Source organism: Orycteropus afer, unplaced genomic scaffold (genome assembly GCF_000298275.1).
Source record: "Orycteropus afer afer isolate SDZICR_OR568_19922 unplaced genomic scaffold, OryAfe1.0 scaffold00217, whole genome shotgun sequence".
Taxonomy (NCBI): Eukaryota; Metazoa; Chordata; class Mammalia; order Tubulidentata; family Orycteropodidae; genus Orycteropus; species Orycteropus afer.
This window is the reverse complement of record NW_006921804.1, coordinates 2968631-2986279: the sequence shown is the minus strand read 5'-3', so window position 1 is coordinate 2986279 and position 17649 is coordinate 2968631. Positions and strand designations below refer to the sequence as shown.

General features: G+C 56.3%; 2 protein-coding genes across 2 annotated transcripts in view; both read left to right on the top strand.

Annotated features, from left to right (window-relative positions):
• Positions 1 to 299: 299 nt before the first annotated feature.
• On the top strand, positions 300 to 3784 carry EFNA4 (ephrin A4). Its single transcript, XM_007948513.2, has 4 exons — positions 300 to 412; positions 2408 to 2703; positions 3153 to 3221; positions 3648 to 3784. The coding sequence occupies exons 1-4, from the start codon at positions 300 to 302 to the stop codon at positions 3782 to 3784; spliced, it is 615 nt and encodes a 204-aa protein (XP_007946704.1).
• Positions 3785 to 13708: 9924 nt separating this feature from the next.
• EFNA3 (ephrin A3) overlaps positions 13709 to 17649 on the top strand; it is a 7989-nt gene continuing 4048 nt past the window's right edge. Inside the window, exon 1 of the mRNA XM_007948511.2 lies at positions 13709 to 13836. Coding sequence (XP_007946702.1) covers positions 13709 to 13836 — 128 coding nt within the window. The remainder of the gene's footprint in view (positions 13837 to 17649) is intronic.

The following is a 17649-nucleotide window of genomic DNA, read 5'->3' as shown; positions in this document are numbered from 1 at the left end:
TCAGTAGAGGAATAAGTTCCCCTCTCCGCCCCCTCGCAGGGAGGTCGGGCCTCTACTAGCTTTGCTCAAGTAGCGCGCGCGCCACGCGCTACAGCGCACAAAGAGTTAACCTGGAGTTGGCGCTGAGTGGAGGGGCGGAGACACGCTTCCATTGGTGGAAAGTTACTCGGGGGCGTAGCCTGTGAGTCTCCACACCCCACCCCTCTCACCACCACCCCCCTCCACTTTGTACCTTTCTGGCCCTGACTGGGAAGCGGGCCGGGACGGGCCAGATCAGAGCAGACCGGACCCTGGGGGCGATGCGGCTGCTGCCCCTGCTGCGGACTGTCCTCTGGGCTGCGCTCCTCGGCTCCCCGCTGCGGGGAGGCTCTAGCCTCCGCCACGCCGTCTACTGGAACTCCAGTAACCCCAGGTAGCCGGACCGAACCGGAAGGACGCCGAACCGGGCCTGCGCGTTCCCGAGCTGGGCGTGCACCAGCCACCCGCGCTGTGCGCGGCGCCGCTTGAGCCCGGCCGCGCGCCGGGGCTCCTTTGTTTGAGCCGGCGGGGGAGGGGGGAGGGGCGAGACGCGCCCCGAGGCTCCCCCGCCCGCAAATGTTGCGGGGCCGGCAGAAGACTCATGTCCGAGGGCGAGCAGTGGGCTTTCGGGACCCAGAGGTGGGGGGCCTCGGCCTGTACTCTGGGCCCCGCCCCCCTCTCTTAGCTCTGGGTGATCCCCAGGCTCCCGCCGGTCGGAGGCGAGACGGGCTGACAAGAGAGTGAGGAAAGGGGTTTTACTCTTGTGAAAGAGCCTAGGTTACTCTCCTGCTTGCTTGACCTACCCCTTTGGCACTCAGTCTCCTGATCTCATTCGTTATCTCTACTTTCATCTCTTGTGTTTATCGCTGCTTCGATTTCTATCCTGTCTCGGCCCAGCCTCTTCTAGTGAATCACGTTTGGGCAAGTCATATGAACTCCCTAACCTCAGTTGTCTGGTCTGTAAAATGGGCTATTAATACCTACTACCCTGGCCTACCCTGGAAAGGCTGAAACAGGCTAACCGAGGTCGTTTGTGTGGAAGAGGTTCCGGGCTGTACAGATATAAACGATTATTTGTTTCTGTCTTCTGAGCTCCCTGTGTTTGAACCTCGATATTTTTTACTGTTTCCATCCCCCTCCCCAATTCTATCTGCTTCTCTGCTTTCCTCATCTGTTTTCCTCTCGATTTTCTGCCTGACACAATCTGTGACTATGTTCATTTGTTCACTCACTAACATTTATTTAAGCACACACTTTGTGCCCAGATCTGTGCTAGTATGTTAGGGATGAGAAGAGCAAGACTCTGCCCTCTGGGCGTCCACAGACCCTGGTCGGGACACACATAAAAACAGGCCATTACAATACCTTGTGGTAAAAGCTATTGTTGTCTTCCAGCTCTCAATTCCTATCTCTGTTCCAGACCAGTGCCTCTGAATCACTTTAGGTTCCTAGCCCCCAATCTTGATGGTTCTGGTTCATTCATTCAATCCACAAATATTTATTGAATGCTATGCATGTGCAGGGCACTGCGCAAGGCACTGAGGATGCAATAAATACAAAAAGCCCTGACTTTGCCCGGCTTGTGTTCTAGTAGGTCTGGGCTGGACCCAGGAGTTTGCATTTCTAATCAGAACCTTCTGATGCAGGTGGCCCATTACTTGAGGGATACATTCAAAAGTCTGCCTTTGCTTGTGTAATGAATGGTTTGGGGCTGGGGGTGGGGGTTCGTGCAATATCTGGTGCGGGGGGTATAACCTATCCCAGCCCCTCCCGTGTGGAGGGGGCTCCCTTTCATGCCTGGCACTTCCTTGTCCTGCAAAAAAGCAGAGGCACTCAGCTTGCACTTTCGTTCTTTTTCTACCACAGTATTCTTTTCACCACTGGATCCAGATCTAAAAGGCATTCTTTTTCTCTCTGCATCTTTATTAAGAATACTGTTCCTACTCTTTGTCTCCATCTGTGTCTAGCTGCCCTATGGGCCCATATCTGTACCCCTTGCCCTTCTGCTCCAGCTCTTTCACAGCATCCATCTACCTATCATTGATCAAGCACAGGCTCTACGCCAGGCCCTGTGTCAGGCACTGGGGCTATAGAGGTGGGTAACTGCTCCAGCACAAAAGGCAGTGTATAACAAATGGCCTCCTATTTAAACCATGTGGTTATGAGCACTGCAGTCTCTGAACTTCTCTGAATCTCACTTTGCTCATCTGTGAATTGGTCCCTTCATCCATTTCTTACACTCTCAAAAGCTGTCTTCTGGGGAACTCGGGCCTTCCAGAACTGCTCCATCTCTAATGGGTCAGGAGGAGGCTGGCAGGAACTTCCAGGAGGGGATATCTCTGACCCCTTCATCCCACTTGTTCTGTGCCCACCTCCCCTATGCCTGCAGGCTGCTTCGAGGTGACGCCTTGGTGGAGCTGGGTCTCAACGATTACCTAGACATCTTCTGCCCGCACTATGAGGATCCAGGACCCCCTGAGGGCCCTGAGACATTTGCTCTGTACATGGTGGACTGGTCTGGCTATGAGGCCTGCCAGGCAGAGGGGGCAGGTGCCTTCAAACGCTGGGAGTGCTCCCGCCCCTTTGCTCCCTTTGGCCCTGTTCGATTCTCTGAAAAGATTCAGCGCTTCACACCCTTCTCCCTTGGCTTCGAGTTTCTGCCTGGAGAGACTTACTACTACATCTGTGAGTGAAGAAGGGCATGCTGGATGCCTGTGGGGGTGGGGGGGGAGTGGAAGGAGAGGCATACTGCTTCCTGCCATTGCTAGTCAAGGCAGAGATCCTCAGAGAGGGGGATGGAGGGACTGGAAATAAAGGCAGAGAGAGGCCTGGGAAGGGGAGGGTTGGTGGTCCCTAAAACCCAGAGAGAGGCTGAGCCCAGGACTAAATAGGGAGACATCTAGAGTGAGTATAGAGAGGAGGAGAAAGGAGAGGAACAAGAAAGGGGCCCGGGGAAGCAAGGAGAGCCATGGATGGGTCCTGGCACCAAGGTATGGCACAATAGTAAGGGAAAGCTTTCCAGGGAACTGGAAGGAAGAGGAACTGGAAGAGTCTAAAACAGAGTCTGAGGCGTGCAAAGGGGTGACTTCCAGTGCTAACTGCTAACTGCTTCCTCCCAATTTCCCATCACCCAGCGGTGCCAACTCCGGAGAGTTCTGGCCAGTGTTTGAGGCTCCAGGTGTCTGTCTGCTGCAAAGAGAGCAGTAAGTGGGGTAGGCCACAGGGAGCAACCCTCTGTCTAGTGTGGGGCCCCTTGGGAGGGAGGGATGGAATGGAGAGAATCTGGGAGCATCAGACTCTGAGGGGTCCAGGTGGAGCTTCAAGCTGTGGCCTCTTCCCTTTAGCCCTGTGAGAGCTTCCACGGTACCCATTTTTTGTGCTCGACTGAGATAATAGGGTCTCCAGGGGGAAGGCCCTTCCAGGCCTTAGCTGGGCTGGTTGTTTCTAATAGCAATTTGGAGGAGACTTGGAAGTTAGGGCTTAGGAAGGATGAGGTGGTGGATTATGGGAAGGGAGTGGCTGGTTTGGGAGACCCTGGAGAATTTAATAGGATGGAATAGCTAATAGGGAGGACAGAAGGGAGGCTGCAGTAGTAGGAGGATCCATCAGTGCTCCCCTCCCCCTTACAGAGTCTGAGTCAGCTCATCCTGTTGGGAGCCCTGGAGAGAGTGGCACATCGGGATGGCAAGGGGGGAGCGCCCCCAGCCCCCTCTGTCTCTTGCTGCTACTGCTGCTCCCAATCCTGCGCCTCCTTCGAGTTCTCTGAGCCAAGCGGACTCTCTCTGTCACCCCCTGGGAGCCAGAGCCCCCTCAGGACACCTGGAAGAGGGAACCCTGCCACCTGAACTGGGAATGCCAAGCCAGACAGACGAGATGGAGCAGTGACGGGGAAAATCAGAGGGTCTGGGTGACCCTTGCAGGGGCTCGCCTCCTCACCATAAGCTAAAGATTAGCCAGGGGAGCTGCAGACAGCCCTGAACACCCTGGAGCAAACAAGCATAGGGTTCCTGTCAGCTGCTTTCCTGGTCTCTTCCAATCCCCCAGGAAGACTGGAATTTGGCAGAATGGAATCCTTGAGCCATCTAGGGGCAGAAAACCTGGGGACAGGTGGATTGCTGGGCCAGGGCCAGGAAGAAACCCAGGCTTGGTGTCTATGCCCAATGCCCAGTGGGCCTTTTCCCGGGGGGCAGCACTTTGCCCTCCCTAGGGGATCACTCACTTGTCTTCTGTGAAGACGGACTTGCCATGAGGTTGAATTTCATGCCAATTTGTATTTTTATATGTGTCGGGACCAAACCCTCAATAAACCACCCCTCTTTTTGTTGCCCACCCCAACCTACTACCTGCCCTTTGGCTCCTTCCCTGACACCAAGACTCCTGTGGCCTGTGCTCCCAGCTTGACTTGGCCTGACCTCCCTGCCAGCTGTGCCTGGGCCATCCATGCCAGGCCTCAGTGGGCACCGCTCTGTATGGGGTAGGTGCCAGCAGCAGCTGTGGAGCTTGGCACCTCCCACCTCCCCAGCCAGCTTCCTATGCTGAAGAGGAGGCAGATACTCCCGATGGCTGTCCACTTAGAGCACTGCCCAAGCCCTGGCAGCAGGGCGTTGGGGCAAAAGCAAGGGTTGGTAGAAAGGCTGGGTTTCGGAATGCCTGGGTCCCTGAGAGCTGGGCATCCCTCCTCCTCCCCAAGGGCACTCTGGGCGGTGCCTGGCCTAGAACTGGGAAGGTGGGGTCAGATCAAAGCCTCCTTCCCCAGCGGCCTCTTTGTTCTTCGCTTTTATAAGGAGGAGGGGGTGGGGCCGAGGAGGGAGGGCCCCCTTTGCTCTCAGCCCTACACAGTCTCCCTCACCTCTGGCAGGCGAGGTTGTAGTCTCCCCAAGCTCTACCTGATCCCTCCTGAACGGTGGCCCGGGTGGAGGCAGCATAAGGGGTGCTCCTTCCCCCGCAGCTGTGCTCTGCCCACCCTGGTGCCCTGCGGGCTCCCTTGGCACTGTGCCGGCCCGCCTGGCACGGAGCCAGCGATCAATAGGTGGATGTTGTGCTGATTAGCTCGGCCAGGCTGCGGCAACGAGAGGCGGCGTGTGAACACGGGGGCGGGGGGAGGATAGAGTGGGGCAGCAGGGACTGGGGGTCCGGAGACTGACAGACACGGTGATAGTGAAGATTGCGAATCTCTCCCCCACCCCGTTGTATATACATAGGTCAGATCCCAGGCCCTCTGGAAGGCGATGGAGACCCTCTTCTCCCACCCCACCACGCCCCAAGCACCACACTCTGGCTTCTGTTAATTCCCTTGGTCTGGCCTGGGGTAGGGGGCTGCACCGCGGGCTAGGCAGAGAGGAGTCGGCCCCTCCCCCAATTCGAGACCACTTTGAGAAAATGCGAAATCTCTAGGTGCGTGTGCCTGCGTATTGGTGTGTCAGTTCCCTCACTCCAAACCAAGATCTTTAGCGGGGGCGAGGGGCTGGGGCGCAGAGAAGAGGCTGGGGTCTGCACTGATGTGAGATTCCAGTCCTGGGTTCGAGTTCCATTTCTACCCTCACGCAGGGGGTTATCTAGATGTCGCCATGGAAACCGACTTTACTGCTACCTCTGCCCCTCCCAATGAAACAGGTGGGGCAGGATGGGTGCGACTGTTATTAGTCCCTGCCCTGGACTGAGAACTGTAAGGGTCTCTCTCACCCAGCTCCCAGCAACCCCCGACACCCCTTCTTCGCGGACCAAGATAGGCGCGCTCACTCTCGAGTCTGGGGCCGGCGCGCGATCCGTCACTGATAACGCATGTGCGGAACAGGCATGGGGCCCAGTCGGCTTTTCCAGCACTCAGACACAAGCCTCACTCAGACGCGCACGCTTGACACAGTCACACGCCCTCGCCGGCCGCCCAGTTCCCTGCGGGTGCGAGTGCAGACACCTCCGCGGCTGCGCACATGCGCGAGGAGCTGGGTTGGGGGTTCGCAAACGCAGGCCTGCCCGGCCGCAGACGCTTAGACCAAGGCTGTCTTATTTCTACACGCACTTTCCTCACAGCCTGTACCCTGTGCGAGCGGCTAATCAGTCACAGGGTGCGTCCCCGTGGAGAGCGAGGGTCGAGTCCGCCGCTCATAGAGCCCAGACCGGCTGAAGGAACTGGGCGGTCTCCTGGGCACCGGGCCTTGCCAACGAGAAGTCCTCGAGGCGTGTTCCGGGGTGCGGTTCCAGGAGACTAGGCAGGCCTGCAAGTTTTGGGGCGTCACCGATCTCCCCTAAACTCAGCGGCGGTAGACAGCCGAGGGTGGGGCCTTCAGTTTGCTGGGCTTGCCCTAGTCTCTCCGAAAACTTCCCTCATCTTTGCCTCACCCCATCACCCTTTCCTGAGATCCTGCGTCTCTGCGACCAGGATCCTACTCCACACTTCCCAGGGTTGCAAGTCGTCCTCTTTCCCTCGAGGCTAAAGGCTTAAATTTGGTCTTTTTTCAGTGATTTTCCCCCCTCCTTCCATTCTTCTTCTCTTTCATTAATTCTTTCTTTCCTTCTCTTACTCATTCAGCAAATCGCGAGCTCCCAGCGCGCCTTTCTTTCAGTCCTTCACACCAGCTGGGGTCATTGGGGGATCCCCAGCGGTGACGCAGTTGAGGAGGGTGCATTCTGGCTTCCAAATAGCCAATAGAATCCTGGGGCCTGGGGCATGAGGTCATCAGCGGTGATAACCATTGGTTCAGGAGGGGGGTCCCCATAGCAACCGACGGTGCGTCCGAGCGTAACCTCGAGAGTGGTTGTTGCTTGAGCTGCTGTGGCAGCTTGAGTAGGTGCTTGGGATGGGGGCGGGGAGGCTGGGGCGGAGATGAGCTTCTCAGGTCCTAGCCCAACCCCGCTCTTAGCTTTCTTGAGATCCTTTTTCTTATTCAAAGTAGTGGTCAGCCCTACTTAACCTAGGCTTTGGAGGAACAGTATTGGAGACAGCATTGGGGTCTTGGGTGAGGAGCTGTTGCCACCAGGAATGTCAGTTCTGAAATCCTCGTGTTCATCTGCATATTGTCTGCATCTCATTTGCATTCTCTTCATTTAAGGTCAAATTGGGCAGACATCACATCCCCAGCCTTGTCACTGTCTGTATCCCTAATTCATCCCTTGCTGACATTGAGTTGCTCAGCTCCATAGCCCACCCCTCTCCCGACCCTCTTTCCAGACTCCAGAGTCTCCTGGGAGTGGGAGGGGGCAAAACCTGGCTAAAGGAGAAAGGATAAGGAGTTGGCCTCTCCCTCAGGATGTTTGGTGACAGATGGGGAGGGCTGGTCTGTACTGCCTGGAGACAAAATTGGCAAAGCAAATGGTAGGGGGAGGTGCCCCAGCTGGGTTGAGGGTCTCCAGGGCCAAATCACCCACACACCCTGCAGGGTGCTGGAACTAAGGATGCTTGGTTCCAGCAAGGGGCAGACCTGCCCACCTGTCTGGTGCCAGGGCAGCTTCCTTCCTCCAATTAAACACTAATGAGGTGTCATTAACCCTTGCCTGCCAGCCCTCAGGTGGTACTCAAACTCATGGTTCCAGACTGAGGGAAGAAGGAGAAAGAAGGGCCTTTGAGGAAACTGAGAAGCAGTAAGATCAGGTGACCAGGAGGCAAGAAGGCAAGGCCAGAAGCATGGGCAACATGCATTGATTATCTCATGTGCTTCTGAAGAAACCTGGGAATGGATGCCCCACTGTCAGAATGCATTTGTTCTGTTATTCATTTATTCAACAATCATTTATTAAGCACCATACATACTAACTAAATACCAGGCTGCATGCTTGATGCTGGGGACACACATTTACATGTGACAAGAACATTTACCTCAAGAAATCTTCAGAATACTAGAGGAGACAGGCCAACAATTACAATGCTAAATGAAAATGCAATTGTAGAGCTACATACAAAGTGCTATGGGAACACTGGGAAAATGGCCTGTCAAGAGAAGGCTTGGGTCCTGAAGGACAAAGTTTATGTCAGGGAGGCAATGGGTAGAACTAACAATGCTTGTATGTGACACAGCATGGGTCCATGTGTAGCTGTGGTTTCAGGACTGCCCTCCCAGAGCCATATGTTTTGGATCTGTGAGTGTGTGTATGTGTTGTCTGGATCTCTCTGCGTCTGGAATCTCTTCTCCTCAACACACATTGTGGTTTTATTACAGATCAATGTTTGCTGTGAAGCTCTTGTGCAGATTGGCCTGAACCTGCCCAGCCCAGGGGAGGGGAAGTAGGGAACTGATGTTGACTCCTTGAGAAGAGGTGGGCAGGCACTATCTTCACACCTGGGGGCTGAGACCCCTTGCTCTCCAAATGACAACAGGCTGGCCAGGGCAGGCAAAAGCTGGGCCCTAGGCTATGATAAGGTATACCCAGGCATTAGTCCCTCTGGACCTGGTTCCCCAGAGGAGACATGGGGGCTCCAAGCACCATTCTCCAACAATATTTTGGTCCCCCACTCCCAGCCTGTTCCTCTTCTGTCTGCGGAGGAGCAGGCCAGCTCAGACCTGTCTGCTGGCTCTCTCCACCAGGGAGCAGATCCTTTCCAGGGGACAGTAGAGGGTTGGGGAATGCTGGGGCCTACTGGGAAGCCGCCAGACACTCCACCCTGGCCTTCTGCTGCTCTCTACAGCCTGGATTCTCCCCCACCCACTCTGGGGTGCCACTTCTCTATTTTTTGCCCAGACACAGCCATCTTTGCCAGGGAAGCCCTCAAAAAAGGGGAGAGGGCCAGAGCTCTAGCAGTGAGGACTTGGGGGGGGGCGTTAATGATGCTACTCAGAGACCCCTACCCCAATTCCCTCTCTTCCTTGCACCCACTTACTAAATTTAGACCTAAATTTTGGTGGAGAGAAAAAAAAGAAAGTCTGGAACTTGGGAGAGTTTGGGGAATTAAGGAGAAGCTCTAGGGTCTGAGGAGCTCAAGGGTCTCTCCTTGCACATTGTCAAGGATGAGGACCTCTTTTTTAGCTGTATCTTCCTTTTATTCCAAGGAGCTCTGATGTATAGTGGTTAAGGTATTTGGCTGCTAAGCAAAAGGCTGTTCAAACCACACCACCTGCTCTATGGAAGAAAGATGAGGCAGTCTGCTTCCATAAAGATTTACAGCCTCGGAAACCCAATGGGGGTCTCTATGAGTTGGAATCAGGCAATGGCTGTGAGTTTGGGATTTTTTTGTTTGTTTGTTTTCCTTCGTTCCAGCTGGGAGCTCTGGTGGCGTAGTACCTAAGGCATTTGACTGCTAATCAGAAGGCTGGCGGTTCAAATCCACCAGCCACTCCTTGGAAGGAAGGTTGGACAATCTAGTTCCATAGTGATACCGCCTCGGAAACCCAAGGAGGGGTTGCTATGAGTCAGATCTGACTCAATGGCAGTGAGTTTGGGTTTTTTTTGTTTTCATTCCAGCTAATCTTTTCCTACACTACCCATCTCCCTCCAGAAACTCCAGGTCACCTCTCCCAGTATGATAATATTAAAGAAGTTTGGAAATGAGGAGAACAAATGGAAAAGCAAGTCTAGGCCTGGTCCAGGTGGGGAATCCTCAGAAGATAACCTCCGAATAATAATGATGGTGCTGATTCCATTAATCAAGCTCCTTTTGAGTCTCAAACACATTGCTAAGTGTTTCCCAGACGTGGATTTTAATCCTCAGAACAACCAACTCTTTAAGGTAGGGTGTTATTATCCCCATTTTACAGATGAGGGAGCAGTGTCAGAGAAGGTGAGTGGTAGAACTGGAATTCGAACCCAAGCCCACGCTGTTAACTGCTAAGTCATATTGCCTCCTTCTTAACTTTTCTCAGGTGACATTCAGGGGATTCACACACACCTTTAGTGTGACACCCGAGAGATGCCTCTTGCTCTGGGCTTTTTACCTAGCTAGACTCATTAGAGAGATGAGGGGATGAGTAGAATCAGAGGTGATCACACCCTTACCCTACTTCCTAATTTCCTGTGTCCTGGACCACGCATCAGTGTGCTGTGTTCTCTGCTACCAGTGTGTATGTGTAGTTGCATGTCAGCTGATGGACACACACTGGGAAGTCAGAAGACACGTGTGTATTGCCCCCCCTTGCTGGCACCCAGGTTTCCATGTTAGGATCACACCAACTGCCTGCCTGTGCTGGGGCACACACGTGGGCACTGTGCAAGGTGCAGAACCTGTGAATATTTCATGTCTGGAGCTGGCGGCTGCCTCTCCTGCTCACACGCGTGCCTGATCCTCCCTCTCACAGGCTCCTTGTTTATTTGTTTAATGAATTATTTATCCATGGCCCCCCTTCCTTCCTGGCCTCCCCCTCCCCCAGGCCCTAGCCTCCATGATTTATTGAATGCAGCTCAGCTCTGTGGTTGCCACCCACTGTCCTGGGAGCCACCTTGGGCCACACAGCCTGAGTGCTCCCTGGACTCCAGACCTGCTCAGTTCCCTGCTTCCTTGGCCCCAGGGGGCTGAGGAGGGCGAGGACAGAGGAACCATGCCAGGGAGCTCCCAGGGGCCTGAGCTCAATGCTCCTGGAGTAAATATGGCAGCCACGTGGTGTTCTGACAAGCCTGAGGGTTAGAGAGAACTGAAGGCAGAGAGGACCAGGCCCATGGGAAGAACTCTAGCTGTTGTAGAGGCCTTCACCCCACAGACAGAAGAACAGGGTCCAAGACTTAGACATCAGTGTTTCGAAGTATAGGTTGTGACTCATTACCAGAACCACTTGCCATCAAGTCAGTTCTGACTCATGGCAACCCAATATGTGTCAGAGTAGAACTATGCTCCATAGGGTTTTCAGGAGCTGATTTTTTGGAAAGAGATCACCAGGCCTTTCTTCTGAGGCACCTCTGGGAGAAAGGTGAAATCAAGAAATCAATTTTATGGGTCTCAAAGCTTTATTTTCTTCTCTTTTTTAATTTTAAGACTACAACATCAGAGTGAATCTTCTATAGTAAGAGTAAGTATTGCTTCATGAAAATTTTGCTTCGGTTATATGTGTGAATGTGTGTGTATGTGTATGTTTGTACAGGATTGCCATGCAAAATATACATCTTACTGCGGGTCACAGTCAGGAACAGTTTGAGTTCATAGTTACAGACAGAGGTCTAGACCCTATCAATGGAGGCCTGGGTCTTCCCATGGCTCAGATGCCTCAGAGAGAGGTTTAGTCTTTCAGATGAGGTCCTAGGCACGTGGCCCAGATCTTATCCACAGAGATCCAGTCCCTAGTGAGGCCCAGACCCCACGAATAGAGGCCTGAAAACAGGCCAAGGCATTATAGCTGGAAGCACATATCCTAGAGAGAAAGAACTGTCACATAGAGTTATGCAGTTTGGGTATGGTACAAAGGAGCCACCCAAGGGACCAACAGATGCTGACATCACCCCAAGCTTCCTCACCAAGATGGGGAGACACATAGGGCCACCTCCTGATGAAGGAAGCAGCACCTTTGTTTTTACACAAAGACACTACTTGTCAAGAGATGCACCCTAGGGGCTGGGTCTGCATGAAGAGGTGCTTTTTCTAATTCACACAAAGGCCCGAATCAACCAGCAGCCCTGTGGTCAGAGAGGCCCAGGTAGAGAGAGCACTAGATTCAATGGACAGAGGCCTAGGCCCTATAGAGAATGCCTCAGAACTTAAAAACCAGAGGCTTAAACCCTTTAGAGAAAGCTACTTCAGCCCTACAGAGAAGACTCCAGATTCTAGAGAGAAAGGCTCAATTATTATCAGAGGGTAGTGGTACTATATCCTGAAGAGACATATCTGGGTCCAGATCCTTAAGCTGGACCCAGATTCTTTAAACAGGGATTTAAGGCTTCTGAAACGGAATTCAAAGTTCTGGACCAGAGGAAGCTCCCACTTGCTATGGCTATGGGTAGCCTTTCTGCCAACTGTGGGCCCTACAGATAGGAGCCTATCCTTGTGGAGCAGGGAGTGCAGAGGGGCTGTGATTTGTGGTACCTGGAGTAGGCAGGTTAGCATCACTGGGTGAAACAAATCTCTCTGGGACTGAGGAGTCTGGAGGGAGGGAGAGCTGTTTGCAAAGTCCCCCATTCCCACCCCTAGGGGCCTAATTTATTTTCTGGCTCCTGAGAAGGGAGAGGAGCTCTCCTGGGGCAAAGGAGAGCCCAGGGAGGACAGAGCCTGCTCTTGCTTGGCAGCAGCTAGGCACAGGGCCCATTGTGGATGGCAATGCCCTTCCCCCAAACCCAGCAACTGTGGCAGACTTATGGTCAGGACCCTTGTCCTGCCAGGGATAAGCAGATGGAGGGTGACTATGTGTCCTCTCTCCTGAAGTAAAGAAGCAAAATAGCATCATGTGCATCTCCCTGGGCACAGGTAGTTTGTTTGAGTTCTGAGAACGCAGTCTGAAGCCTAGTTCTGCCTGGTCACTGTTAGATTGGGCCTCTCCAGAAGAGAAAAGGGGTGGATACTGCCTAGGTTTGGGCCTTGCCTTCAACTTCTACTTTCTAGGAAAAGAGAGAAGAAGGGAGGAAGGTTCAGAGGAGCTGTGTGTGTGTCAAGGGATGCTTATGGGTTTGTTTGTATGTGAAAGTCATTGTGTATATGTGTGTCTGGGTGTGTGCTCCTATGTCTCTGTATATTTAAGTACCTGTGTTTCTAGATCTCTCTTTGTCTGGTTGTACCTTTACCTGTGTGTGTATGTGTGCATGTACGTGTATTATCTGTGCATCTATAATATCTGTGTATCAAATGCCTATGTTTCTAGGTTTTCTGCCTCTGAGTGTCTGTGCCTTTTTCCTGAACATGTGTGTGTAATGCCCGTGCTTGGGTTTCACTGTGAGGACAATGACTGGTGAGAGCTGGAACACAAGGTGCTCTGCCCTCTGCTCTCAATGTCAGCGTCTCCCAGAGTAGGAGTAAGAATGCCTGGGGACAACATTGGCTGGACTGGGAGGGGGCCATTCTTGGGTGTGAGTGAAGAAGCCTTTATAGTTAGTTGTCCCAGGAAAGCCTGGTTTGCTTTAGCTAACTCTTTTCTTGGCCTCCTCCTCCGCCTTGGGCCCAAGACTGCCAAAGGCCCTTCCAGCTCACTGTACTGACATTCTTCGGGGCTGAGCTCCTCCATCCCACCTGCAAGAAAAACAAGACTCATGCCCAGCTGGGGACTTCAGGTCACCAGATGTCCGGTCCTTGGTGCCAGCTGTGGGTTTCTCTACCACCCGCCTGTGTACATCTGACTCCTCATACACATGGAAAGAGGGGGCATAGAGGGCCAGATTGTTCAGAAAGGAGCGGGGTCCCCTCCTACTTATTAAGAGATCCTGAACCTCCAGCTTCTTCTCAAGTCTCCTCCTTCGCCCCATCCCAGGCACGAATGTGCTCACCCGAGAGACCCCTATCATAGGCTCCCTAATCCTTCTCCTGGGAACTCCAGCCTGGGGAGAAGGCTCAGGACCAGCAGTAGCAAATTAAACCGTGGAGGGAGAGGCCAGGAGCGCTCCCGCACGTTCCCGAGGGAGCAGCACCGATCCCTCCTCCCACGCGCCGCGCGCTCGGGCTCCGAGCGAGGCGGGGCCTGGCGGGGGCGCGCCAGGGGCGGGGCTTCGGGGGCGCGCCCAGGCGGGCGGAGGGGAGGATTGGGGGCGTGGCCTAGGGCTGGGGGCCGGCGGCGACGGCAGCAGGGAGCTGGGAAGCGGAGAAGCCGGGAGCGCGGGGCTCAGTCAGGGGGCGGCGGCGGCGGCGGCTCCCGGGATGGCGGCGGCTCCGCTGCTGCTGCTGCTGCTACTCGTGCCCGTGCCGCTGCTGCCGCTGCTGGCCCAGGGGCCTGGGGGGGCTCTGGGAAACCGGCATGCGGTGTACTGGAACAGCTCCAACCAGCAGTGAGTCGGGGGCCCAGGGAGCCCGCGCGTCCCATGTCTCTGAGAGGGGGAGCCAGTGGGCTCGGGAAGTCCTGGGGGAACCCGTGGTGGGAATCCTGGGAGACCACAACTAGCGGCTGGGAGGCGAGGGAAAGGGGAACGCACTCTGTGGGTGTCTATGAAACTCGAGGGGTGTCTGAAAGAGGCTGTTGGGGTATAGTAAAGAGGGCTCGGGCCGTGCGGGGGAGGCTGCTCGGGGATCCCCCCACCCCACCTCGGCTTCTTCTCACACCCGCCTCTGGAATTGCATATCCTGGTCCTACAGCCCTCCTCCATCTTCAACCTTTTCAGCCAGGGGGGTTTAGGGGTTCCTGTGTACTGGGGATAGGCCGCCGCAGTTGGGAGCCCAGGCATGACCTGTTTTCGGCCGAGAGGGTGTCGGGGTTTTTTGGCTATGGCTCCTGCTCTTAAAAGTAGAGTCCAGAGCTGAGGCAGGTAGTACGACCTAGCACCTCCCCCAGAACGAAGGCGAATGGGTGCCCTGGTTGTGTGGATGCGCCAGGATGGGGTGAGCCAGGGCTGGGTCGCCGAGTTGGGGGCCCCTGGGAGTGCCGCTTGCTTAGGATGGGAACATGGGATACCCGCGAGAGGGAAGAAGGCAAAGAGCTGTCGGTGTGTCACACACGCACACACATGCCCTGGTCGGGGACGGCGTGTGGCTCCAAGTGTGAGCGGGCGTGCGCGGCTGTCAATGTGCGTGTGTGTCTGATGTGTGATTTGTGTGTCTGCGTCGGCGATCGTCTGGGGGTGGGAGCGGGCAGCAGGTCGAGGAGGGGGCTGCGGTCGTTGTCCGCGTGGCCAGCCGCGTCTGGGCTGGGTGGCTGTCGGCGCCGCGGCGGTCTGGGCGGGTGTCAGGGCGGCCGTGTGGTTTCCCAGGGTGTGTGGTGCGGCGGCCCGGTGCAGGCTGCTGGGCCGGGTCTTCATTTTGCTCAATCCTCCCTGCCCTTGTCTTCTCCCCGCAGAGCCGCCGTGTGTATCACCCTGGCCACCTCCGTGTGTGTGTCTGTGTGTTGGGGGGGGGTTCCCTGGGGACACGGGGGTCACTGTCACACCTGCTCGGGCGGCAGTGGCAGCACCGCCTCTAGTTCCCCACCCCGAGGGACGACTCAGGAGCAAATGGCGAAGCTCCAGGGGAGGGGGTCGGGGTGGGGGGGCCGGGCGGCCACGACCCCCAACCTCCCGGGGGAGGGGCTGCCGCTCGTTGCTTCGCTCTTTGTTGTTTGGGGCTCCGCGCCTCCCCCTCTCTCCTTTCTCGCGCCCGGAGTGTCAGACTGGGGGTGGGGATGAGCCAACGACACCCCCTCTTGCTTCCCATGGAAACCTCGGGGGTGGGATGTGGTCCCTCCCCCCGGGGAGCGGGACTCGGAACACTCTGGGGGGCGCTGGAGGCTGACTCCTCTGCTCTCTGGCTCGTACCTTTCCCCTAGACTCACACGTCCGCCCTCCGCCCGGCTAGAATCCGGCAGGGAGTCGAGAGAGCCAAGGTGAGGGGCTCGAGGTTCCCCGCCCGCCTCGGGGCACCCCCAGGTTCTTAAGAGAAGCTGGAGCCAGAAGGGATGCGGGAATGGCCTTGGGGGGAGTTATCAGGTTCCCCTCCCCCGTAAACACCTGGGCGCAGGTGAAAGCCCCGGGAGGGGGTGGGGAAGCCCGGGTGCCGGGAGTCTCCATTCTGTCCTCCCCACTCTACCTCCGGCTTGGACCGGCGGAGGTAGGAGGGGGCGCGCACCGTACTGGGAGGCCGCCGCCGCCCCCGCCTCGCTTCTCCGGCCTTTGTTGCCGCTGCGCCCGGGCTCCCCGGCTCCCTCACTGCGGCAGCCGCGGCCCCATAAATCGTGAGAGCGACGTGCTCCGGAGCCGGGAGTGGAGAGGGCCCGGGAGCTGGGGGCGGGGCCGGGCCCAGCCACAGGCTCCCGCACCCCCTCCCCCCGGTCACGTGAGCAGGGCTCCTGGCTCCCACCACCCCCCGTCACGTGCGGAGGGTCTCTGCCCCTTGGGGTCACGTGGGGAGGGTCTTGCGACCCCGCCTCCTGGGGTCACGTGGGAGGGTGCTGGTGGGACACGTGCGGCGGCTTCCTTTGACAGACCTGGGGGCAGTGTCCTGCACAGGGGCCACGATCTCGCCCCCTATCCCCCACTCAGACCCTCCATTTGGTGTCCTGGAATAGGCGACACCAGCTTTCAGCCTGGCCCAGGGACTAGGGATGAGGGTCTAAACTCGGGGAGACCCATGAGAGCGTAGGTCAAGGGGTCCCAGTGCCCGGAATTGAAGTTGGGAGGAGCTGGCCGGCAGCCAAATATATGCCCCATGGCCTGTGCTTCATATCTTCGCAGAACTGAGTGATGGTGTCGGTATTCGCCCCTGTCTCAAGAAAGCTCAAGAGCATCTCTCTGCTTCCCTTCTTGTCTCTTTATCTCTAGAATGTTTCTGTGGCTGATCTCTCTTTCATTCATACATTCATTCAACAAATATTTATTGAGGCTCTACTATGCCCCAATCGGTCTCTCGGTCTGTTTTTCCCCTGTCATCGAGTCTCTGCCGTGTACTCCCTTCTCTGTCCCTGACTCTCCCCTTTTGCGTCTCCCTGTCACTGTCTCCGCTGTATGAGGGCCTCTCGGGCTCTGCCTCTACATCTCTCCCTTTCTTCCAGTCTTTCTCTGTTCTCATTCTTTTTCCTCAGTCTCTAGGTGTCTGGCTTCCCCATCCCTTGCTGTGTCCCACTCCCTTTTCCCTTTCTGTAAATCCGGTCTCTGTTGAGTCTCCCCTCCCGGTCTGTGTCTCTTGCTCTTCGTCTCTGTGTGCCTCGCTTTCGGCGGGTCTCTCGCTTCTCTCCGCCGCTGCAGATCAATAAACCTTCGCCGCCGCCGCCGCTGTCGCAGGGAGGAGGGGCGGGGGTGTCGGGCGCGCTGATTCTCCCCCAAGCTATGCAGTCGGGGAAGTCCCAGGCCCAGACCCTGGATAGCTAGACCTGGCCCACAAAGGCACAACTGCCGAGGGTGGCCGGGGGCTGGGGGGCGCGGGGGTGTCAGCGTGCACGCGCTTCCCGGGAGCGCTCTCGCCCCCCACCCCCGCCCCGCAGCCCCAGCGCGCGGACTCCACGCCGCGCACACGTGGTCCGGCCTCGCCTGGTGGTGCGGGCGGCGCGCAGCCTCGGGGGCGCGCGCTAGAGGGGAAGAGAACAGGGGTCCGGTCTCTTTACATCCCTTCCCCAGCTCCCTCCGTTTTGCATCTGGCGTCTACGGGCAGCGGCGGGGATTTAACACGTCAGGGGCCCTAAGGTCCTTTCCCCACTCCCGGGTCTTAGATACCCTGTTTACCTGCCCCTAATTGCCCCGGGGGAAAAGGCTTGCTCCTTCGCCCCCCAGCACTCCGGGCTGAGTGGGACCTGGCGCGAGCAAACGGGGCGCAGAAGTGAAGGGGAGGGGTCAGGATGCGCCCCGGGGGCGGTACGAGCCGGGAGAAGCTGGTATAACGGAGTGAGGGAGCAACCCCGCCAGGTGGGGTAAGTCGACACTTGCCTTTCCGCCTGAGAGGTGGGAGGCTAGTAGAGAGATGGAATAGAGAAGAATAGGGAATTGTTTCTAGGGGCTGGGCATATCCCAGTCTCCAGTCCCAACCCCTTCCCGGGGGGTGCGGCTCTGGAGGCGGAGTTAGTTCGACCAGGCCTAGCGGCACCTCCCTCTTCACCGCCTGGACGAGGGAGGATGACAGATTCCATTAAAACACTCAAGCCAAGCAGACACCCTGGTCTCCCAAGAATTGCAGCACCAGCCCCT